Source organism: Mirounga leonina, unplaced genomic scaffold (genome assembly GCF_011800145.1).
Source record: "Mirounga leonina isolate KUSES-001 unplaced genomic scaffold, KU_Mleo_1.0 Mir_201, whole genome shotgun sequence".
Taxonomy (NCBI): domain Eukaryota; kingdom Metazoa; phylum Chordata; class Mammalia; order Carnivora; family Phocidae; genus Mirounga; species Mirounga leonina.
Genome location: NW_023270504.1, coordinates 31,248,489 through 31,273,766, shown reverse-complemented (window position 1 = coordinate 31,273,766; position 25,278 = coordinate 31,248,489). Strand labels below are relative to the sequence as shown.

Here is a 25,278-nt window from a genome sequence, read left to right as displayed (position 1 = left end):
TAAATCTCTCCATCAGCATCTTTAGGGTCAGCAAATTGGGGATGATAATTCTTGCCTGTCAAATTCACAGGGCAGTTAAAAGTTACCTGAGATAAATTTATGCACAGGTGAATTGTAAATAGAAAACCATTATACAAACATAAGGGTCTGCAGGATGATTTCATGCGCCTTTCTTGCCCTGCACACTCCCTCTCTATCCCCACATAGCCACTCTTTGGTAGAAATTTTAGACCCTAGTGACTTTTTTCTTTTTGCTTTGTTTTTCATTTAAAAACACCAATAGTTTGGGTGAAAATGGCAGGTTGAGTGAAATAGGTCTTGCCAACGGTGAGAACCACAAAGGACCCCCTCACAACCTCGGGACTGCATCTAGGGGAGCAGCTTGCTGTCACCTTCCAGCATCTTCCTGCCCCTGGGCTCCCAGTTCCTGGGCTCAGATTCGTATGGACCTATACCCTCCATCTCTTCCCCGTCTCCCCCCCTTAATGCTCCTTCAGTTGAGAGCAGTTTGAGCTCCAAGCACAAAGGTGCCTGCCTTTAGAAGTGCGGGGGTGACTCCTGGCCCTGAATAGCACCTGACATTGTACAATGTACGGCTCCCGGACTGAAAAGCCCAGAGTGTGCTCAGAGTGGTGAGGTGAGGGGGGGTCGGGAGGGGCACTGGGGGGGGGGAGGTGCAGAGCCTGAGTAGGAAGATGGACTTTTTTTTTAATGATCTGATGTTTTCCTGGGAGAAGTCAAGGGACAGTGTGTATACACACACACACACGCACACACACAGGCAGGCACGCGCACACACACACATACACACACAGCAGGAGACAAAGACAACCCAGGGGGATCTCAGAGACAGAGGGCCATCAAATCTATAGCTATAGTGTGAGCAGGGAGGGTGCAAGAGGCCGATGGGAGGGGGGAGGGAGGGAAGCGCAACAGGCTCCTTCCAACGTCCATGTGCTGGAAGGGGGGCAGACGGGCTTCTAGACAGGGGAATCAGGCAGATAGGATAACATGTCAGTTGGACTGACTGGGGGCAAAATACGGAGCGGGCAGGGGGAGGGTATGGATGCAGTAGGGGATGGTGGCAGTTGGTAGGGTAGTTTCAAACATCTTAGATCAAAACTCTACAGCGTCAGCTCCGTGCTGTTATTCGATGGTTCAGTGCATCAAAGGTTTGTGCAAACATTACCAAGTCTCTTAATTAAGGAAAAATAATAACAACAAAAAAATTAAACAACACATGTTAAAGACTAACCGCCAGAGGGCTTGCCTATAGATAAAGAGAGAAGGTTTCAACATGCCAGGTAACAAAAAGACATGTGCAGGGACTGGAAGGAATTGTATAGGAGGAGACAGCTCGGGAGAAGATGGCAGGAGGCCTGGGGCCGGGGGGCGGGGGTTCCGTCTGAGGCCAGGGAGCCGGGGGGCAGGGTAGTGAGGGGCTTGGGGGGTGGGAGAGAACTGGGCAGGTGCCAAATTCAGTTCTCTGGGCAGCTTCACGTGGGAGTGAGGTGCTCATCCAGAGGCTGCTTCCACAGCGAGTGGGAGGCAAGGTCCCTGCCCCCGGGAAGAGCTCCGGGCGGACCACCCAGCCACCTGGCTCTTCGGCCACTCCAGAGACGCGGGATCCCGACAGGAGTTCCGACATGGCCAGTTCTCCTCTTCTCTCCCACACGAGCCTGGGGAGCTGCGCTGCCCGCACGGGCTGCTGATGCTAAAATGGCAATAGAGCCCCTCCTTACAGTGTGAATGGAAAGGGCTGGTCCTTGGGGCCACGATGCAAAGTCGAAGCCTTAACTTGGGGGGGGGCGCAATTGGAGAGAGCTCCTTTCCAAGGTGCCATGGGGGTGAAGGGAAGACAGGGTAAGGCAGCAGTCTGGAGGTGGGGGTGAGGAGAGGGTTCGGTCCCTGCCCCAGACGTGGCCCAGGGGTTGTAAATATGCCCTCGTTCTGGCACTCTCTGGCTCCCATAGCTGCATCCTCTTATACAGTGTGAGTCATGCCAGGCTGAGTGGAACGGGAGAGAGAAAAGATGCAGCAATCAGAACTTAAAAGGAAAGGGGAGGCCTAACTCGTTCCAAAAGTTAAAAACAAAACAAAACAAAAACAAACAGAAAAATTCAAAATAAAGCAACAAGGAAAAAAAATCCTTTAAACCAATTTAAACAAACAAATAAAATAAACAAAATGAAAATAAGGAGGTGGGGAGGAGAAAATAAAATAAAGAAAAAAAATGAGCCGGGGAAAAGACAAATGAGTGTTAGAGCAGGCACGGACAGTTAGGAACAGACGCCATGTACTTACGTTTACCTCGGTGATTGCTATATCAACAATGCTACCCACAACAATCAAGGCGTCAAATGTATTCCATGCATCACAGAAATAGTGCTGCATGGGGCAGAGAAGCCGAGGAAAAGAGAGAGAGAGAGAGAAGAGAGAGAAAAAAAAAAAAACCAACAACAAAGGAGAAAAACAAAACAAAAAGGAAGAGGAAAAAATGAAAAAAAAAAAAAGCATGAAAGAAAGGAGAGAAGAGAAAAAAATGAGAAAAGAAAGAGGTTACGTGGGCATATTAAATACTCTCTTACCACTCTACAGTTCTGGCGGCTCAAACCTGGGCAACCTGGTTCTCACAGGGCGGAGAGGCCTGACAAAAGCTGGGTTAGTACCAAGGTTCCGCTGGGCTGGGGCCACCGGGGAGGGGGCCGGGCAGCCCCCCGCGCCTGCCCCTCCGCTCAGCTCCGGGCCCCTGGGCCTAGTGCAGCGGGGCAGAGCTGGGCCAAGCAGAAAAAAAGGAGGAGAAGCTCCCACTTTTTTTCCCCCCACAGACGACGGCAGTTTCAATAAAAAGCATGACTGGAGGGGGGTAAAAACAGGAAATTAAAAAACCAAACAAATAAAAGGAGGTAAAGAGAGAGCGAGTGAGAGAAAGGGGAAAGAGAGGAGGCAGAGGAGGAAGGAGGAGGCTTCCTGGGGAGGGCAGAGTCATACTCACATTAGTTTCACTGAGAATGACGTCAATTATGCTGCCAATTACGATGAGGAAGTCAAAAACATTCCAGGGATCACTAAAGTAACCCTACATAAGGGAGGGGCAGGCAGGATGGGGATTAAAAAGGAATATTAGACAGACAAGAACAGAGCAACATCACCATCAGAATCACCGTCCAGGCACCTCAGTGTGGCTGCTGGAGTTGTGAACGCCCGTACTGTGGCCAGGAGCCCAAGAGGGAAGCGGGTGGCCGGGAGGCGGCTGGTCCAATCCTCCTTCCCTGCCCTCCCCTGGTCACATGGCCACCCCTTCCTCCAGATCCATCCCACCTCACCACCCTCCTGCACAAAGGCTCTTTCTGCTTCCCACCGGGGCAAGGGGAGGGGGCAGGCATGGGCATGGGGGGCAGGCAGTGCGAGTCACAGTGGTTCAGGGACATGGTTGGACTTTCTTGTCAGTCCCCACTCAGCGTCTCCTATGCCCCCTGGTCTCCTCCATCAGAGGAACCCTTCTAGAGTCAGGGAGGGACACAGGTGTGTGACCCCCCTCGAGGTGAGTGGGCTGTGGTCCTATGGATGATCTGGGAATTCCAAAGACCCTGAAAACCACAGCAGTGTGGTCCAGAAGGGTGGCCAGGTCATTGGGGCTCAGCGGTGACTCATCTAAAGCTTGGCAATAGCAAGAGGATTGAATCATTAAAACAATACCTATAATACGCTGGACTCTTTGCAGTTAGAATCAGGGTCACCCCTGTTCCAGCACTGGACATGCCCTGGTATTTCCAGGGACAGCTCTGACCTGGCAAAGGTTTTATGAACTGAAAGGAGACAGAGTCCAGGTAAATCTTACAGTTCAGTAGTGTCCCAGGCAGTGCTTTCGGGGGCATCTCCTACGCACCTCCCCTAGGTTCCTTTCCTAACGTCTACTAGTTTGATGTAGAGTCCCTGTTGACATGCAAATGCCACCCAACGTGAATGAAATTATCAAAGCCCGAGAACTGGATTGATAGGGGGAGTCTGGGTAGAGAGTATGGGGACATAGACTTTGTAGGAAGGGAGTGGAGGCAGTCGTGCCATGGAAGAGCGATTATGGCACCGAGGGGGTAAGACCAGCGTCCTGACTTCACCACTTCACCCTGTACACTTAGATTTCACTTCCGTTCTGCCATATTTGGAGAAGGGAAGAGATGCTTTTGAAAGACTTTTTTTTGAGGTCTTGGATAACTAGTCAACAAAGGGATAGGCTGTCCCAGATTTCCTAGAGGATTCCAGGATTCCCAGGAGGGCAGACCTGTCACAGAGTGGACAGGTGTCTTGGGTCTGGATCACCTGCCTCTCTGAGAGGTGTGGGAGTCTAGAGAGCACTGCCCTGTGGCCACATGGAGGTACAGGCTCACAGTTCGGGTAACCCCAGGAATAGGACAGTCATATTCCTCAGGAATGGAAAGGAAAGGACCTCGTACTAAAGGTACTTGTCTCCTTAAGAAAAGGACATTTGCTTCTTCACTTTTTCAGGGAATGTTCTGCAAAGGAGACCAGACAGGGCTGGGTTACATTTGTTCGGTAGGACCAGCATTTTCCTATTCTCTGAGCCACTAGTTGGGCCTTCCAGGAGTTGGGATTCTAGAGGTTGGGGAGTGGGTATGAAAGCATTAAGGGTCCTCTGAGACTTTCCCAGGCCTCTTTCCCCAGTTCTCTTGAAGGCTGCCAACTTTCCCTTTTAATTTTTTACTCACAAGAGCCAAGAGTCTGTGTTCTTCCATTTCCTCCTGACTCTATCCAGCTCCCTGAACTTCCCCACTTCCCAGCCATGCCCTCTTTCCAGAGGGATCGCAAGACATGCTGTCCTAGGGCTGTTATTCTTAGTGTGGGAGGTCAGGTCACAGGGAAAGGGGCCTCTCGGTTCCCAGGCATTTCTGCCAAAAGAAAACAGAAACGCCACGGCGGAGACTTTGGACAGCCAGACTGGAGAAGAAGAGGTTGGCCATGGTGTGGGTCAGGTGAGGGTCAGCTGGAAATTATGGCTTTCTTGTTGGCTTCCCAGAATCATTTCTGAATATACTAGAGCCTTGGAGGCAGAGGGAGACTGTTCTCTCCCATTTAAGTCACATGTTATGAGCAGGAAATAACCAATTCCTTCCCAGGTTCTTAGATGTTATTCACAGGGCAAATGGAGAAGACTGAGTTCTAAAGAAGGGAGGTAAAGAGTGAAGACCCCAAATGAACTGTAAATATGCATGTGTTTTAAAATTCGAGTTTGGAAAACACTGGGGGAGTCTCTCTTGACGGGAGTACCATCTTTGTGGGGAGAGCTAGTTCAGAAGGGAAGGGGAGGCAGGGTCAAGGAAGAGAAGGGAGAGAAACAGGAAACAGGCGCCAGAGCAGAGTCCAGGAAGGTTCAGCATCTAGCCTAGAAAACTTGGTAACGAAACATTACTTGGGTGTGGGGGCAAGAGGAGAGATAGGGAGGGGGAAGGCTCAGCGCTCAGGAAAGGAAGTTGAGTTGGAGTCTTCTCATTCGCCAGAGACCTGAAACAAAATGGGTAAGCCGGCCTGGTCTGCAACACCTCTGAGAGAGGAGAAAAAGGGAAGGAAGGCAGAGAGTAGGGCAAAGGCCAGGATAAACACACAGGTTAGTTAGCTGCTGAGCACCAGGGGAAGGTGGACACCGAAAGGGACCCTGCCAACCTCCCGTTTGGGCATCGCTCATCACCCTTTCTCTGGGACTTCTTTGTGTACGTGTAGATGGAGGGAAAACACACACCAGTCCACTGCTCCTTGACCACGACCCTCTCCCAACCTTCCATGGCAGGCTCTCACTGGTTGGGCTCTCTCAAGATGAATGCCTCATGCCTCGCCCTTGCCCTCACCAGGCTGTGTGGCTGAGACTTTTGATCCAGGCAAGCTACCTGGGAGACCCAGTGCCAGGGCCTCCACTGGCTGCAGATACCCAATCAGTTGCCTTATTGGACTGTGCTTGAGGAGATCTACACATAGCTAGAATGCAGGGGTGAGGGAGCATGCCAAAGGGGGCGGGTGACAGGATCCCTTTAAGAGGCAGATTTTTACTCCAACCCGTCCTCCCACCTTCCCCGCTCCTCTGTCCCACAAGCCCATCAATTCTCTAAGCTGGACCATGAAGACGGTTTCAGATCCAGCTTTCAGCTTTTTCCTCCATCCACCTCCTCCTCCCACTCTCAACGGTCCTTCTTCCCACCCCATCCACACCCACCCCCAGAAACAAGGTGATCTCCATTTAGACACCTGGCCAAATCCTTAAGTGGGCAGGGCCTGGAGGAATATTTTTTCCCCTGCACTCTCTGGAGTGTAAGAGCTTAGTGCTCTCTCCCTCTCTCTCACATACACACACACAAAACCTGTTTTTGCCTACCTCCTCATTTGCTGGAAACCACAGGTAATACAGATTTTGGGGGTGTAATGGAAGAAGGAGGGTGGGAAAAAATCATAGGCTTTTTCTCTTAGGAGATCAGTTTGACCTAAAGCCAGGTTATACCTGTCACTCCTTCTTTCCCTGGTGATCAGGTCCCAAATGGTAGAGTAGAAATCAAGGTTAGGGAAAGGGTTTTCCTTGCCCTCCCTGAAATGGTTAACCAAACCTCTTAATGTCCAACTCCCCAGAGTCAAGCAGGGCTGATCACTCAGATGGTATGGTGTTTTGGGGGTGAGGAGGCTTTCCCTTGACATCCTTAAATCCTGCAGATTTAGTGGGTTTTCCCCTTTCAAATTCCCAGCCTCTGGGGATGAGTTTAGAAGATGGGCCTCTTCTCTGGCCTTCCTGGGAATGCTCTTGTGTGCATCCACTCAGGCTGATGAGCGGCCACCCCTGTGATCTGCAGTTGCTTAGACCCTCAGTATGACCCATTCTCCTGAGTGCTGCTGACCCTCCACTCACTGGCTGAGGTGGGTTGAGAACATGCAGACAAAACTGATATTAACTTTAGCAAATCATTATTAGAAAGGAAAAATTGTCACAAAACACCATGTTAGGCATTTTGAATGCACAAGAATTGTGGATTTTCCTCTTTTTTGGATTCTCTGTGCCCTGATTCACCTCCATCCTTGAAGCTATTCCAAGTTGAAAGAGGCAGTATTAAGGGCATGGTCTCTGGAGGTAGGTTGTCAGTTCCAAATTCTACTTCTGGCGCTAATAAGCTGGGTACTCTTGAGCAAATAACTTCACCTCTTTGTGCCTCAGTTTCCCCACCTGTAAAATGGCAAAACTATAGGGTTACAATGGGGATTACATGAGACAATACATGTAAAGCACTTGGACTTGCGCCTGGCCTGAAGTAAGCTCTAAATAAGTCTGGATGACTGTCAGTGTTAACTCGAGTTGATCTACCTCTCTCCTAGTTAAGCAGGATTCACAGGGTCCATTTTGGGGGTGGCACTGAGTAGAAGGGCAGGCAAAGCCCAGGTGTGTGGAGGAAGGAAGGAAGAAGGTTCTGGAATCCTGAGCTTACCTTTCACCAGCATCTAGGGCCTTTTTGCCCATCTTGAGGCACTAGTGAGTAGTGTGCTGTCTGGAGACTCTTGAATGAAATCTGGCTGGTACTATTTTGAGACTGATGACAGTTTGCAAGTTGTCATGACTAAATTTTGTTAGCTACAGGGTCATGTGCACAGTTAACTGCCAGGTTCTGGGAAACCACTATTTTCACTAGGGGAGACCCAGGCCCCCCTCCTTCCTGGAGGGCCGGGAGGACAGGAGTGGGCTGACAAGCGGGCCTGTTTCCCACCTCTGATCCCGGGGAGCAGGGCTGCTGCGGAGAGGATAGAGGCACATGCCTTTGCCCTTGAATTCTGGATTCTCAGCTCCTCCCTGCCTGGCGCAGAGGGCTCCTCTGTGATCTCAGAGACAAAACAAACTTTAAAACAGATTGGTGGTGAGAACATATCGCAGGAAAAATCTGCGCACCTGGGAGCCTGTTGTGTGTTCTTGGGGATTTTGAGGTAAGGGTTCTTTTGTTGTTATCACTTGTTTTTTTTTTCCTCTTCTCTATCCCTGCCTGCCCATCTTCAGAATCTACCTCTGTAAAGCAAAAGAACCCAGAGGAGGTGATGAGAAAGCCTGCCTGCCCCGATGGGGAGGCTGACCTGGACTTTCAGTCCCTCCGGGGGTGCTTACTTCCAGGGACCCCGAGCCCCACACAGTGTTGCCAGGCTCAGTGTCAACACGAGAGGCCTGAGCCTAGAGGAGAGGTGGAGGTGCTGGGATGGGGACAGAGAAAGGCCGGGAAGGAGGAGTGTCAGAGGGAGGGAAAGGCCGACTGGCAGGTCGCAGAGATGCCAGAGAAACAAAGGGACAGAGGAATCATGTGAGAAGCAGAAGGTGAGAAGGGCAGGGATGGGGAAGTTCAGAAGCACAGGGAAGGAGGGAAGGAGAAGTTGGGAAAAGCCACACAGGTGGTGGGAAGTGGGGAGAAGGAGAAAGGAGTATGAGGGGGGAGTGGAAGGGAGCATGAGAGGAGGGAGGCAGGAGGTACAGTCCCAGAGGCAGGCCCAGGGCCTTGCAGGGGAAAGCAGGGAGTCCACACAAAGCGGGAGGAAGGGTCAGGCCACCTGGGGGAGGCAGGGCTTAAAATGGAAGGGAGGGACCCATGATGGCTCATCCTCAACCCAGGGTTAGGGGGTCTCTGAAGGAGAACAAGAGCCCCTGCTTGAGTCAGCAAGCAGGTGAGAGAAGGTACATGAGGCAGGAGGCTGAGCAGAGGCAGCTGGTGTGGCCAGGGAGGCAGTGTCCAGTTCCTTGGAAGCTCTGGTCTCTCCTGGGGTCCAGGTGGTGGGACTGGGACGTGGGGGAGAGCGAATGAACCAGGGAGAGGTGCTGAATGCCAGAGGCAGCTCGGCAGTGGTACCAAGAGTCGATCTCATGGAATCTCATGGAAACAATGGTAACCGACAGCAAGCAGAGATAATAGGACTTGTGTTACGTTAGGCTGTCCTTTAGACATAACAGTAATCACGGAGATTAGTGGCGTCTAACGGAGAAGTCATAACGGGGGCACACAGCTGCCCCAGGCCCCTGGCAGCCTGGGAGGGAACAAGGATTCTGCCCTCCTCTGTCAGCTCCTCCCCTGTGATGCACTCATTCGGGGGCTCCCGGAGGCTCAGGCTGCACACAGACACGAGGGGCAGAGCAGGCTGCAGGCCAGGGTAAGGGCCTGGGTCCGCACCCCTGGGGAGAGGAGGCCCCAGGTGGGTGGTGGTGACAGGGTTGCTCTTGACATTGTCGGAGGAATGTGCACTTTGAACTAGACACCTTCTGCTCCAGTTTTTTTTAATTGAGGTTTTTCCTCCCAGGAATGTTTTAAAGGCCCTCTTTCATTTCTTTCTCTCACCAGCACATAATGAGCACTTACTGGATGCCTGGGACTCCACAAGACTGAACGGGTCTCACACTGGCCTCCTTCTCCCCTGGGAGCAGATGAAAACTGGGGATTATTGGCTAAGCTGCCTTTGGGGACCTCAGAAGGTTCTTTCTGGGCCTCAGTGTGCCAGGGGTAGGCGGCTTCCTGCTGCTACTGAGCTGCTTTCTGCAAAGGTCTCCTCCGGGACCAGGGTGCTGGGTGGATGCGTCCCTGCGGTGGGGCAAGGCCGGCAGACACAGTGCAATGGATGCAGACAAACTGCGGCTCAAGTAAACACCATGGACACTCTTTGAAGGAGAAGGGAAGGCAGAGAACAGGCAGCACCGGGAGCGGGTGAATGAGGAGGAGCCATCCCACCCCGCTGCTCCAGGGCTGGACTCTGACCTCTGACAGCCCTCTGCCAGCTGCCTGCCTTGAATCCTCTCTCCTCCAACCCAGCTCGGAAAGCACTCCAAACCCAGATCTGACCGGTCCCCTCCAAGCCCTTCCTGACCGACTGGGCTGAGCCCTCCTTAGTGAAGGGGCAGGTACGGCCCCCCTGCAATTGTAAGAGGCAGCACCTGCACCTACTTTAGTGAACAAAACGGGAATGCACTGAGCTCCTGCGCTCGCTTCCAGAGCTATGCCTGGAGTTGTGCGGCGAGTTCCCGGAGCCCCCCTTCTCTGTCAAACAGGAACAGTCGCGGGCTCGGCGAGGACAACCTGAGTTGGCACAGGACGCGTACAGTGCCCGCTGCTTGCTGCCATCCCTCCCATACCGCTGCAGTTTGAGCACTCCGTGGGAGGCCGCCTCTCCCGCCTTGCTGGTGGCCTTCCTGCACAGCCCCCTCCCCTACAGCGGCGGCTGGGGGCTGGCCGAGCCGCAGGTCTGCTGGGGCAGCGGTGACCCCGAGCCCCGCGGGTCTGGGGAATCCCTCTTCCCCTCCCAGACGCGGTGCGTTCTGGTTTCTTTCTCAGTGGCAGGGATGGAGAAGGGAACCACAGTGTACTTTCCGCTGGGCTTCTTTACACAGTGTGAATAATTTTCCACATTAAATAATTAAGTGTAATAGCTAATACCACCCTTCCCTGACAAAGGCTTTACCCAAGTTATATAATTATTTTTTATCATTCAAGCGACTTTCAAGCTCTCAAGCGGCAGGCAGGAAAGAAACCTGTCACAATGTTGCAACAATATGCAAATCCCTGGGTGCAAGAGCCACGGTGGGGAGGCCCCTCCCAGACAAAGCCCATTTGTGCCTGTCTGTGTGCACTGTTTGGCATCAGGTACCCTGTGGACATTCCACAAATAAATAATAATCAGGGTAATGCCAACTCACCAATCAGGCTGCTAAGAAGCAGGCAGGAGCTACACCCCACACAGCAGGTGCCTCTTGACTCTGCTGCTGCCAGTGGCCAGGGGGTGGGGCGGGGGCGTTGTTACATGTCACCCCCTTGCTGCCTCCCTTCCTTCTCTTGCCCTTTCTACTCCTTTGAATGAAACGCACATATGTGGTGAGTTTCTGGGTTGAGGGGGTTCCCTTGCTGGTGGGAGACACTGGTTTCTTAATAATTTGGGTAAGCAGGTTTCAAATGTTTCAAGAATTAAATAAGAGGCTGAATGGAGTCCTACCTTAGCCTAAGGCATTAGTTTTCACTCTGGGGCGCACACTGCCCTCTAGGGGGGTGTTTGAGAACCTGTGGGGGCACCACCAAGATTCAGGGGGGCAAAACTGGCATTTAGTAATGGGTGGGTGGGCAAGGATGCTAAATGTCCTGCCAGGCATGGGACAGTTCTGCCTAATGAACTGTGGTGTGTCCTGTATGACTTTTGGGAGATTTGCCACATGCAAATAAGGCTCATCGGTTATAATTTATCTTAAGTTTTTATTCCAAGGTCTCCTAACTCTGCTCTTTCATTAACCTCTATTTTTTTTAATGTGGAATGAATTCTTCTACTAAATACAGACTTTTCCCATTACATTAAAATTCAGGGATTTTTATATTGCATATATATATGCACACACATAATGTAAAAATATATATAAATATTGCATTACATTTATATATATAAGTATGACATTATGTGTATAGATGTGAATTTTGTATACATAAAGTTTTAAGTTTCCTCTGATTTAGGAAAATTAAGGAGGTATTACAAAGTATTTGTTACAAAAAGGGAACTTTAGTTCTAAAAGGATCAAAGACCACTAGCCTAAAAGGATGTCTAAGTTTCTATAGAACTTTTAAAAGGAAATATTGCTTGCTCTTGGGGTTTTTTAAAGTTAATTTTCCAGGTTGGTGAGGAAATAGAAAGTCATTCAATCCAAGAGCCATTCATACTTCTAGTTTAATTTACGCTGAGCCTTGGTCATTAATGGGCCACTGAACAGGACCTACCCACAGTGTTCCTTGGATAAGCATTCTCAAATGCTCTCCTAGCACACACAGGCCAGGTTTTCCCTGGGTGGCACTGCCCCAGGCACTGCAGGACCTCATGCGCCCTCGGCCCTGCCCACTCAACCCTCAATGCTAGCTTCGTCTCCCTGGATCAATGTGGTGCCCCTGCAGATTTCCATAGCTGGGTTCTGTGGAACACTAGTTCTGGGAGATGGTAACTGGCTCTTCAATGAGACAAGACAAACAAACCAAAAAACAAGGCTTCAGTCCTCTAAAAAGGCTGCAAGTGTTGAATCTCTGGGCTTTAACCTGGGGCGATCTCAGAGTGCATCATGCATGACAGGCTCGGGGTCCTGCATCGAAGAAACCTGTCTAATTACACTGAAGGCAGGAGTTCCCTAGTTTAGGTGGCCGTGTCGTGCCGATCGCCACTCCAGATAGCAGCTCCCCAGGCATTAGCAGCCACACCCTTGGCTTTCCATTTCTGCTTCTCTCTCCAGCAAGTTCTTGGGGGTGACCTGGGGCAGGTGGGGACTGAAGGGGGTTTCCTCATAGGATGTTAGAGCTGTTAGAGGGGCTGGAATCATTTCTGTGGGGAAGGAAGCAGGGTTCCTCAGTTTCCCCAGGGGATGCTATCTTATTGACGTGACATATCCAGAGTGCCTGACAGGTACCAGGTGTTCCTGTGTTAGCATCTGGAGGGATATAAAGGTGGGTAAGAGGCAGTTCTGCTAAAACACTATCCTGACCTTCCCTGACTCCTCTTCTCACCCTCACACCCTCTTCACCATCAGACGATGTTGTGACACTGCCCACCTCCACCCATCCTCCGCGGCTGTCACCTCCATGTCCAGGAACAGACTCCTAACTGCTTCCCCCCTTTGCCAGTACCAGTGCGTATTCTTCTCTAGGCCATCAGCATGCTGGTTCAAAAACATGAATCCGATGATGTAACTCCCACTAAGGCCCTGCTTAGTCCAGGTCCCGAAGGGCCTTTGTCCTCCGACCCCTCCTCTTGCTCACTGCTCTCAGTTCCCAAAATAAGCTCAGCTCGCTCCTGCCTCAGGGCCTTTGCTTTCCGCTCTGTCTGCAAGGTTCTTCCGGCTCCTTTTCAACCTCCGGGCCTCAATTTACCTGGTACATTCCTGACTACCTTATCTGAAATAGGTGTCTCTTCCCCCAGTGGTGCTGTCCCTGTGGTGGCCTATTTCCCCCAGCATAGCACGTGCCCTATTCCGTAGCCCCTTCATCTCTGCACTACCCCGTGAGCCCTTTGATATAGTACCATGTCTCGACATCATCACCGAGGTGCTCAATAACCATTTATAGAAAAAAAGATGGAAAAAGCAGTACTAACAAGTAGAAATTACAGAAGGGCACATTTCAGTTCAATATAAAGAAGGATTACCAACCAAGCTGCCTGAAGAAATCTCTTATGGCAAAAAGGAAGGAGGCTTAGAGATTTCTGCGTTGATGGAAGATCGATGATCTTAATGGTTTTATCTGATATTAATATTCGGACTCTCTTTTCCTTGTTCTCCAGTTTCATAATTTCCATCATGCATGCAGGTGTGCATGCATTAAACTTTCACCGAATGCCTCTCATGGGACACAGAAATGCCTTCCAGGAATTTGGCAATCTAATTTTTGTCTCCACATCTTGCAGGTCTTCCCATTTCAAGTGCATGTGCATGTGTGTATGCACACACATTAGTATGTCAGCTTTTAGGTGTAGTCACCTATCAGAGGACTGTCTCCTCTCCTGAAAGGATCTGTCACTTCAGGTTTGGAAGGGAAATCCAGAAGGTTCAGGCCAATGCAGGGGAACACAGGAGTCAAGGACAGAATGGGCGAATGAAGGGGCAAGGGGCTAAGTGGCCTCAGAGGAGGCAGAGGACATGGGAATGGAGTGACTATCAGGTTACAGAGGCTTGTTACTTGAGAATGGCTTGCTTTCATTTTGTCTCCGGTCTGCTTATAGGGAAGAATGTGAACACTTGCTGAGGACCCATTACATGCACAGCAACATCGCAGCTTGTTCATATTTGCTGTGTCAATGAGGGGGTAGTGGATAGAGCTTGGCTCTTGAATCCACCTACACCTGCATTAAAATCCCCCCAAAACAACAACAAAAAACCAGCTCTGCCATCTTGGACACATTACTTAGCTTTTCTCTGACCTTCAGTTTCCTAAATACCATAATGCTTCTCTCCTGGATTAATTGAGGTAGTGAATGGAGAAAATCTAGTGTAGGGGCGCCTGGGTGGCTCAGCCAGTTAAGCGTCTGCCTTCGGCTCAGGTCATGATCCCAGGGTCCTGGTATCGAGTCCCACACTGGGCTCCCTGTTTAGCGGGGAGCCCGCTCCTCCAGCGTGTGCTCTCTCCCCATCTCTCTCTCTGTCAAACAAATAAAATCTTTACAAAAAAAGAAAATCCAGTTCTTCAGATATTTCTTTCCCTCCTTGTTTCTGAGTGTTTCTTAATTTAAGGTATTGGAACTGACACAAAATGGGTTCATGTGTTTATTTGCTGCTTCTTGAGTAGGAACAGGAGTTCCAGGCCGAAGAGGTTTTCCAGGGATGGATGCGATGGTGAACTGGGGACTCTACCAGACCCAAGAGTGAGCCAAAGTCAGGGAGGGAGGTCTGTTCTTAAAAAGGCAAAGTGAGCAAGGCTGCACTCACCAGCCTGCTTGTGGTCACCGTGGTGTCCCTGGTACCTGCCTGCCATGTCAGCACTCAATATATTTGCTGAGCTGTTGGTGAACTTTAGCCTGCAGCAAAACACTAGCCCAACAAAACACAGGCAAAGAATTCTGGAAATAAACAACATGAAGAAAGACAAGGCCCAGGGACAGAGAAAGAGAGGAAATGGTCAGCAATGGAACTCCAATCTTGTCCCAGGAATGGGGGTTTTTTTGGTCACAGGAAAAGGTGTTAGTAGCATGGCTTATGCTGTCTTATACAGCCCAACTTCAAGGATGCATCAGGACGAGCCTTGAAATTGTATTTTTTATGGTGTTAGGCAGAAATCTGTGTGAAGGGATAGAATCAATAAGCTCAGGATGAGAGAAGACAGAACACCAGAATTGCAAAAGGACCAACTTTAAAATGGTAATGGACAAGAAGAGCATGATGAGGCAGGACGTTCCTTTCTTCAGAGTTAGAGGGCTGGGTGCAACCTCCCCAGGCTGAGGGACCCTGCCATGTTCCATCTAGATGGCACTTTCCTCAGAAGCCACCAGTGCCTTTTAGACATTGCTATGACCTGCATGTTTGTGTCCCCCATACCCCATGTCACATGCTGGAATCCTGGTGACCAAAGACATGGTGTTAGGAGGTGGGGCTTTGGGAGGAGATGAGCTCATGAGGGTGGAGCCCACAAGAACGGGATTCCTGCCTTTTTTTTTTTTTTAATATTTTATTTATTTATTTGAGAGAGAGAGTGCACAGAGGAAGAGTGAGAGGGAGAAGCAGGTTTCCCCCCGAGCAGTGAGCCCGACGTGGGGCTCAATCCCAGGACCCTGGGATCATGACCTGAGCCAAAGGCAGACGCTTAACCAACTGAGCCACCCAGGCACCCCTGGGATTCATGCTTTTGTAGAAGAGCTCCCACAGAGCTCCCTCACCCCTTCCACCATGTAAGGACACCGTGAGAAGGTGCAGCTGTAAACCAGGAAGACGGCCCTCACCAGAGAAGGTAACCATGCCGGCACTTCGATCTTAGACTTCCAGCCTCTAGAACTGTGAGAAAGACATTCTAGTTGTTGGTAAGTTACCCAGTCGGGGGTATGTGCTCTAGCAGTCTGAAGAGATGGATGGGGACAGCACCTTACTCTGTCTCCCACGGTCTGCTAAGCTGGTGTTCCTCCTTTACGGAGCCATGGAGCCATGGAGAGAACTGCACGTAGGAACTATAGCCCTACTGGCCCACCCCCAACTCGTTCCCTGACACAGGAGGGAGACAGGCTTCCTGGTTCTCAATCTACCTGAATTTTCTCCCTTGCTGGGGAGTGGATGATGAAGCAAAGAAAGTAAAATTTCTTGGTAAAGAAGAAAGCCTTGCAAAAATGATTGCCTCACACAGGGATGTATGTCCAGCTTGTTGGCAAGTAGTGCAGTTAGAGCCAGAGGTAAAGTTGGAGAGAAAGTCGATTTTAGCCGGCAACGTAATTATCTGGCAAAAACAAACCAAGTTTCTAGAAGATATTCAGCTTTCAAGAAGAGGAAATGGCTCTGGTTTACATTCTTTCCTACCGGTCATTTTATTTCCACCTTCCTTCTCCTGGTCCATTACTGGGCTATAAAGAAAGAGTACTGAAATTCCTGTTGGCCTGTGGAAGGGCATTGGGTATCAGCATCCCTCCCCGCCGGGGGTGGGGAGTCTCGTCCCCAGGGGCAGGCCCAGGCCCAGGCCTGATGGAGTCCTGCCTGTAGGGTCTTCTGGGCCCCTCGGTTGCTGTGCTGGTGCATCTACAGAAATTCTGGCCCTGCCATCCTTCTCACTCTATCTGCCCGGGTTGTCCCAGGGCCCCTGTGGGGTTGCTCAGGGCCCTGTGGCAGCTGACAGACCTCCTTTGCTGATTGGCAGCTTCTCTAACACCAGCTCATGTGTCCCTCTCTCCTGTGGCTCTTATTCAGTCAGAGTTGGCAACACTTTGGAGCGTATCCTTTGGCATGCCCCCCACTTGGCTCCTTTGGCGGACAGCGAGCACATCTGATGTTGGAAGCCAATGAATACATAGTCCAGATATGACATCTACAGCCTGAGTAGGAAAGTAGGCAGGGCTCACGTTTGCTAAAAATGGCCTCTCTTCCCTGGCTCAGAAAGGCAGATCGGCTGCTTGCCTTGGGGCTTGTGTCATCACTGAGACACTCTCCCAGCTTCTCCTCCTGCCTCATGAGCTACCCTGGGGGCAGCTTGCTTATGGAGGACAAGGGCTCCAATGCCTAAAACAGTGGGTCCAGGCCTGAGCAATCTGGACCCTCAGCTTCAGAAGCCCCCTTTGCACATGTAGAGGGCACGGGTGCCCCTCGGGAACCCCAAGCAGGCATCTTTAGGACATCTTCAGGCGGTGTGTGGAAAGCTATTTGCCAAAGGGAAACCAGATGCTGGACCTTTTCTTCTTTTTTTTTTTTTTGGTCAGACAGAGAGAGAGAGAGAGTGAGAGAGAGCACAAGCAAGGGGAGCAGCAGGAAGAGGGAGAAGCATGCTCTCTGCTGAGCAGAGAGTCTGATGTGGACTTGATCCCAGGACCCTGGGATCATGACCTGAGCCGAAGGCAGACATGCTTAACTGACTGAGCCACCCAGGCATCCCTAGATGCTGGATCTTTAAGGAAAGGAACTTCTAGGCATGGATAGAACTGACAGAGTAGACTGAGAAATTGGACTGCAGAATTTCTTTGCAAGTCTTATCTCTGAATGCTTCCTAGCCTTCCAGCTCCCCATTCCAGCTTTCCCTCTGCCTGTCCATATGTGAACCTAGTACCCCAGCCTAGCCTGCATCTGTCCCTTTTGCCACAAGCCCAGTGAAAAGAAATTAGCTCCATCTTGATCACGCCCCTTAGGATATCCCCCAAACTCCCCTCACCTTGGCAGGGCCTCTGCCCACCCATGTTGGGGTCAGCAATCCTTCCCAAGAGAAGAATCATTCCTAAGAACAACAGAGCGTGCAGAGAAAAGATTGCTCTGGGGACCATCGGAAGCTATGGGATCCCCTGCACCGTACAGGCACAATCAGCAATAAGAGGAAGGCTGCCTTTGGGCATGGGAAGTCCAAGGCCAGCAGCACCCCCTCTCAGGCTTGGAGACTTGCAAGATGCAGAGCCGGCTGGCCCTGCACAGTGCTGATCACGAAGAGGGCCACTGGAGAACCACAGTGAGGCTGTGCCCAGTGCCGGGCGATAGGGCCTGACAAGCATTTGACCTCCATGGTCCTGAGCAGCTCTGGTTCTCAGAGCATCTCATTAGCCAGGTTTCCTTCTAGTTCTGACTCATCCCTTGCTCCCGGCCAAGGGAAGTGTGCATGGGCCACAGATGGACTCCTCGGGACAACAGACTGAGGGAAGGAGGAGCTGCTTTCTTTGTCAGCATCGGCCAGTGCCTCCAGCCTCACCCTCTTTCTGCTTCTCTGCCCTCCGAGAAGCAGCCAAGCCTTCATTGCCCTCACGTCCTCTTTCTGGAAAGGTAACAGGGGCTACAAAAAGTCCCCAGAGCAGAGACAATATGGTGGCTGCTGAATTACTGCTCCACTGTTAGGTCACACAATGAAATGTTGGCCAAGTTCTCTGTGTTGGGGGCAGGGGACAGGAGTCACAGCCCAGACAGTTACAAGGCATGCTGGAGCCTAGCAATAGAAGCCAGGGCAGGGTTAAGAGTGCCAGGCAGGGCCGAGCTGGAGAAAGGATGTGGCTGGAAGGCTGGCATCTCCTCGGGAAGTGACGTCAAAGCTGTCGGGAAGCAAGTCTCTGGCCAGCAACTGAGATGCGCAAGGACAAGGTTCTACACCCTGAGGAGGGGTCAGGCAAGAACCGGGTATAGGCTGAGGGCTCTCAGATTTCAGTTTCACTAGGGCACTAAAGCACTGTCAGGAAACCTAGTCTGAAGCCCAAAAGACTGGGAAGAAGTGTAGCTGGGTGCCCCAGGGATCACCAGGGACACAACCCCTAGAAGCAGACTAATTCCGGACTGCACCTGCCAGGGCACTTTCTCTGCCTCCCGTAGGGCCTTCCTGAGCTCAGAAACTGGGGGGGACAGGATCCACAGGGAAGAGGCCTCAGCACTTGCAGCTGACAAGGACCGGGGAAGTCCAGGGATGACAGAGAGGGCTGGCCAAGTCAGGAGAAAATCCACATTGTGGGATCCCAGAGCAAGAGACTGTCTTACCCCGTCAAGAGGGCTTCCACCATGATAAGTCACTTTTTGGCAGAAAACTAACAGCTGGCGAGAGAGTGGGGAGGGTGAGGTAAACCATCTGGCTTCATGAAGCCAGAGCAGCTGGGCTGAAGAAACCAAGACAGACAGAGGACAGCAGAAGCTGGGAATATTATGGGAAAGAAGCAGTGTCCAGAGCTGTGCTGCCCAACATAGCAGCAGCCGGCCACATTTGGCTATATAATTTTAAATTAATTAAATATATTTGAAAAAACCAACCCTTCGCTCTACTAACCACATTTCAAGTGCTCAACAGCCACAGAAGGCTAGTGGTTATATTGCAGACAGTGCATATGGAACATCGCAGGAAGTTCTATTAGACAGAGCTGGTCCAGAGGCCTCACTTCATCCCCTAGGTTTGAAATGCCTTGGGGCCCTAATTTGTCCTGCAACATGAGAGCAAGTCCCAAGGCTTTGGCTGCTCTTATTCAAGAAGGCTGAGGTGCCAGGAAGGTCAATGAGTGATTTCATTTTGGTTCTGTTCGCCTCTCAGTCTGGGAGAAAGCTGAAAGGGAAGACCAAGGTTTTGATCACAGGGAGCTGCCAGGGTCAAATCCCCTCCAGCATCCTCCCCTGGGGGGAGATACGGAGTGGGCAGCAGCCAAGGGGCACGAGACACCTCTCAGTAATAGCAGACCTGCTTCTTCATCCCTCCATGACCCATGTGAAAGTTTATAGGGAGCAGAGCAGTCAGGAGCCTTTCACTGGTGGAACCCCTGCCTTCCTGGGGCAAACCAACTTCTGCTGAGGAGGGCAAGCCTGGAACCCCTCCGCTCCCTCCTCCCCTCTTCATTGTGCTTGCTGAGTCATTGTCAACAGCAAATCCCAGCCAACCAAGTGACATCATCAGCCCTTCTGGTACTAAAACCTGTAGTTAACAGTGGAGTATCTGTGCCTGGCACTGCTTCCCGAACCAGGTTCTTGCCTCTCTCTCTCCATGGTGATGTCAGAGCTGCCCAAGTGGGCTGAAGCCTTGGGACCACCCAGGGTCATCCTGTCAGCCAGAAAGGGTTTGCTGGTGGCTTCCCTTTCTCTTGCCATTCTCACCTTGGGTAAAGTCCAATCTGGAGTTTTCACTGGGATTGTACAGAATCTATGGATCAGTTTGAAGAGAACTTACATGTTTATAATATTGAGTTTTCCAACTCATGAACACAATATATTTCTCAACTTACTTAGTTTTCTTTAGTTCCTTTCTATGAAATTTTATAGTTTTCTCTGTAGAGATTTTTGACATTTTTTATTAGATTTATTCCTAGGCATTCGATATTTTTTCAGTGCTTATCATAAAGTATATCTTAATTTTTTTTCTGTCTTTGCTGATGCTTTCCAATTCCCTATAGGAGAACAACGCAGTTATCTAGTTACCTTCAGACAATTCTAGCCAGGACTTTTCCATGCTGACCAAATTGGTCTTACACATGTAGGACTCAGGTACCATTCAGTGTCTCTTACTCTAGGGAAGGGATCTCCTCTGGTTTGCTATTAGGTGTTGAAATCAATACTACTATTACCTACTGCATTCTGTTCAGACATCCCCACAGATCCCTCACGTTTTGGTGGGGGACTGAATTGCTCTAAACTGGTTTATACTCACCCATAGTTTTTGGTGTGTTTGGAATAGAGTGTCAACTTAAGGAGTGGGTCAGTTGGATTTAGGGCAGGGATTTACTTGAGTGAAGTCATTTTCCATGGTATGGTGAGGAGAACAGAAATGAAGAACTTGGCAACATCAATCACCACGAAGACAACAAAAGAATGAAACAAGGTACAAAGTGACCAGCCAACCAACTGACCAACCAACCAATCACAGAGACTGAAAGGATAGAGAAGAAAAGTCAAGCACTGAGAACTTCCGGTAACGTTTCCCTGGCTGCGGTTAATGCGTCTTCTACATCCTTGCTGCCTAACTGTCCTTTTATACATAATGCTTACAAGTGCAGACTCATTCATATCATATATAAAGAATCATGCCAGTGAAATAAAAGGTGCTGAAGAGAATCTCAGTTAACGGTGAGATATGAAAGCTGTTCTGTATTTCAGAAGCTGCTGGTGCTTGGGCCACACCCAGCCAGATATTTCTACCAGGTCTTCAAGTCATTTTTGGTTTGATTTGCTGCCTGAAATTTTGGAGGATGCTTTTCCTGGGGTCTATTCCCTAAATGAAGAACATAGCTTAATGAGAACCCAGGGCACCCTGCTCTCCTTAAGTCCCAACTGGTCAACCTTCTTTGGCCAGCCAGGTCCAGTGACCTTTACCCCTCTATTGCCAGAAGTCCCTTTAGAGATATTCACAGAAATTATCCATTTTACTTTCTCTTTACAGCACAGATTGACCCTGGCATATGTGAAATGCAAACGGTCCCAGGATGGCTCTCTTACTTCTTTGGGAAAAGTCTTTCTTATTTTACTCCATCTTATCACAGCAGGAAACTAGGGATTGAGGAAACTAGGAAACTCGCTTTATGGTTTAGACGACCACAGCTAGCTACTTCCGAGGAAATGGCTTATTCCTTGATCTGCAAACTTAGGTAAGGGGATCTTTCAGGCTGAGGCCCCTGCAGGGATCAATTTCATTTGCTTCGTAGGGCAGGCCTGCCCAATATATCTTCTGTGGTCATGAGGAATAACTCACAAAGTCCACTGCATGGCTCTGCAGACTGCATCAGACATCATCAGAGACACATCTGAGTCAACTGTGGAATGATTCAAGGCTTTGAAATATTTAAACCATATGTCTCGTGAAACTAGGTGAAAGTGATGCCAGTTTCCCTACGAGAGGCTGTCATCTGCGACTGAAGCTCAACTTGGCAATAATCCTGCATTCCCAGCCTCACCGGTCATGTTGCTATGGGCTATGAACCTGTTAGTACTGTGGGGCCACGTGGTTTGGAACAGGACCACAGGTAAGCAGAGGTCCCATGGGCCCTATGGAAGGTGACCAGGGAGATTCAGTGGTCTTCTTTAGGTCAGGACAAAATTTATGCCCCTGAAAGGGACTGGGCTTGGAAGGGAAAGTGAAAAGAGTATATTTAGTGCCCTGGAGGAGGTAGGAAATACCATTATTATCACCAAATGACCTTTACTAGGAGTCTTATTCTCTGAAAATTAGCCAAGATCCCTAGGCATTCTTTGAGAGAAGGAACCAACATTGCAAGAATATGATCTGTTTTATCTTGAAGTCCCTCACAGGTTGTTTCCCTCTTTCTGAAAAGCACCGGCAGTACACTTGACATGGAAGATGCTTGCTAACAGCTTGGCATGGTGGAAATTACATCGACTATAAAGTCAGATTCTATTCCCAGTTCTGCCACTTCATAATGGTGTAATTAATATTACACTTAATTGTTCTGAGCTTCACTTCCCTCTTCTCTGAAATGAGGATGCTAATACCTGTGTTATGAGGGTGCTTTGAGGATTACGTGCAATGAGGTATGTGTAGCACATGGTAGGTTATTCAGAAATGTTAGTTGAATTTTAATTCAGAGAAGATGATAGACATCTTGTTAAATGAATATGGATCCAACAGCCAAGGAGCACCCCCCTGTCCCATTTAACTCCAGGACAAGTAAAAACCTGAATAAAAATGGAACATATGGAAAGGACCCTTCCTTTTTGTCTCCTGTTGATCTGTGTTGAATCTGTAAAAACTAGTAAAGGAGGGGGAGAGAAGGCTCAAATAGCTAGAGAGTTTTCCTCAAGTCTGTAGCCATATAATTCTCTTAGAACCAACTCTTTCTTTCTCATCGCTCTCCAAAAGGAGTTGCAGCTATACCCTCTCTCAGGAGCAGCTGCCTGTGTTGTGAATCCCAGGCCAGTGGATGCCAATGATTCTGACCTGTCTTCAGGGGTGGAAGATGGCGGGTGATGCTCAAGTCAGTCTCCTCCTCCATTAGTCAGGAGAATGGGGGTGGGGCTGGTTAGGGAGGGCACAGAGAATCCAAAGTGACAGACAATCCAACCTTCCCTACCCTACCTCATTCAGCCAATGGTTCTCATCTTTCTCTCAGCCTTTTTTCCTAGAAGTTGCTCGCAAGTAGCAAACCTCAGACATTTGCCTTTCTGGTACTAGAAAGCGCTAGGGAACAATGATGTAGCCTCTGAACGGGAGGACCCCATCAGCTGGGAAACTGAGCCTGAGCAAATGAAGCCCTGGCTGAGCTTTTTACAATGAGGGTGGTCTGCGGCTGATGAAGTGAGAGGGCAGTAGAACAGCAGCCCAAGTGAATCTGGGGGGCTGGTTGTGAAGAGGTTTGATTTGCCAGTCTGTGGGCACAGTTTCTTCTAGATTATGTGCTGGGGGATGAGGGTGGAGACAGGGTGGGAAAGACAAGAAGAACCATCATCTGCCTCCTTGGAAGAAGAGGCTCAGCACAGGGAGGAATCTGTTTCCTGCATTTCCCAGCCACAGACTAGAGTGGAAACTATCTCAAGGGGTTGTTCTGGTACAACTCCTGGTAGGTTTAGGAGTTGTAACATTTATCTTCCAAGAAGATAGGGTCTTTCACTGATTATTTCTGCCCCTCACTCTCCTTCTTTCAGTACTGGCACTCCCCCTTGTCCATCCCTCCAGTGCCTGCAGACCAGACAACTTTCTCAGAGGCCTACCTTGGGTTTGAAGGCAATGAGCTTCAGAATCATCTCCACGGTGAAGAGGCCAGTGAAGAGCATGTTGAGGATGTTCATGGCAATTTTGAAGAGGCAGCTCTGGCCGTAGTGCTGAGGGGAGGGGAAGGACTGTCAAAACGAGGCAGGGGCATCCCTACTCCTTACCACCCTCCTCTCAACAGAGATCTTCCTTGAACCAAGCCCTGGAAGGCTATCCACATCTCTGTGGGCAGCCAGGTGGACTCAGGAAATCCTGCAAATTCTTCCCTTCTCTGCTAGCTCTGAAAACACAGGTTATGACACCTTTATGGAGACTTCTGGTTCTCAAGAGAGCTCAAGCACAAGTTGACCTCCCTGAAGAGAGGTGGATATAGAATCAACCTCTGTACCCATGCCTCACAGTAGCAAACTCTTCAGGCTCCCCCTCTGTTCTCCATTTCCTTCAGTCTAAGCGTTTTATTAACCCAGGCCTCTATGGATTGTCTTATAAGGTCCCAGAGAGGAGCTCATCCTTGAGAAGGGACACTTGTCCTTCTCCATCCTGGAAAAGAGGACAGTTCTTCTGCTCTTTCTGTCTCTCTTGGCCAACATGAAGGTGCCCCACTGGAGTCAGCCATGCAGCTCTTCTACACTTCATCTCCTCCCCTAGCATCCTCCTTCCTGCAGGCATCATGGATCGTCCCCTCGGACTGACCTGCATGGCCAAGCAGATGGTGTTGAGCAGGATGAGGACGAACATCAGGTATTCAAAGTAGGTGGAGTTGACCACGTACCACACTTTGTACTGGTGCTGGTTCTTGGGAATGTACCTCCGCAGGGGCCGGGCCTTGAGGGCATATTCCACGCACTGTCGCTGGGAGGGAGGCAGCGGGAGGGGCGGGGCGGGGATGGAGAGAGCGGGTTAGTAACCTGGATGATGTGTGTGGGGATGGCAGAGGAGGTGGGGTGTGGATGAAACTGCAAACCCGGGGCATCAGAGAAATAATCTACTTATCTAGCTCATTTACACGTTTGAGATGTTATTTGGACTTTTTTTTTTCCTATCACTCCCTTAATCAAGGAAATAATTGCCTCTAGTCAGTTTCCTTACCAAAATTTTGTCAAGGAGTTTGTGTCTCCTTTTTTCAACTCGGTAATGCCTTGTATACTGCTGACACTTAGGTGGCATTTGATGAATACTTACAGAATGACAGATACTTGGTCTTCCCATTGATTATTTCCTATGCCACAGACTCTCCTTGGGGCACTTCTTAACTTTTCCTTCCTGTCCTAAGTCAATCTCCCTTATTTACCCATGTCCACAAGATCAGAAGACATAGTTCAGGGACAGGGGATCAGATCTTGGGGCTAGCTAGAATCGTGGGACTCCAGCACAGATTCATTTTCTGTGCACTGGGCCCAGATTCCCGTATCAGAAACTGGGGACTCACTCCAGCCTCTTCACTTACCCTCAGCTTCCACATCCAATCTCTAGGCCTGACCAATTTTATTTCTTATCCTGTCCACCTCCACTATCATTAACCTGATAGTAGATCAGGGTCTAATCATCTCATCTACACTTTCTAATTGGCTTCCTTCTTTCCCATCTTACTTCCAATCCAAAGGCCATACAGCAGCCAGAATGATGAGTCTAAACCCAAGAGGTTGACATCAAAACCCATGAGGGGTTCAGTTGGCCTAACTGGTGTAGAGCTGAATGTCTTGTGCCCTGTACCTACACATACAAGACCTTAAGTCACTCATGGACAGGGATACAGTTCCCCCTGACTCTCCCCATCGGGGAGCCTAGCTGGGGAAGCGACCTCAGTGACCACATGCTGCAGCCCACCGTAACAGCTTCATTCCTCCCTGACTGAGTTTCCAGCTCTTTCTCATAGGCCAACAGAATACCTCCCAGTACGGGCATTCCCATATCATTCCTCCTTAAGCCTACTTGCCCCCACCTCATGCACAGGCCTCTGTATTTTCTTTAA

General features: G+C 49.9%; 1 protein-coding gene across 3 annotated transcripts in view; it reads right to left on the bottom strand.

The window, feature by feature from the left end:
• The window catches only part of CACNA1C (calcium voltage-gated channel subunit alpha1 C), a 645,253-nt gene that overhangs the window by 73,013 nt on the left and 546,962 nt on the right, over nt 1-25,278 (bottom strand). The window contains exons 28-31 of one of the 3 annotated variants that reach the window (XM_035028541.1): nt 24,000-24,158; nt 23,306-23,416; nt 2,996-3,079; nt 2,305-2,388 (exon numbers count right to left, since the gene is read on the bottom strand). In XM_035028541.1, the coding sequence (XP_034884432.1) occupies nt 2,305-2,388; nt 2,996-3,079; nt 23,306-23,416; nt 24,000-24,158 (438 nt within the window). The remainder of the gene's footprint in view (nt 1-2,304; nt 2,389-2,995; nt 3,080-23,305; nt 23,417-23,999; nt 24,159-25,278) is intronic. The other 2 variants (XM_035028540.1, XM_035028539.1) reach the window with 2 other exon arrangements.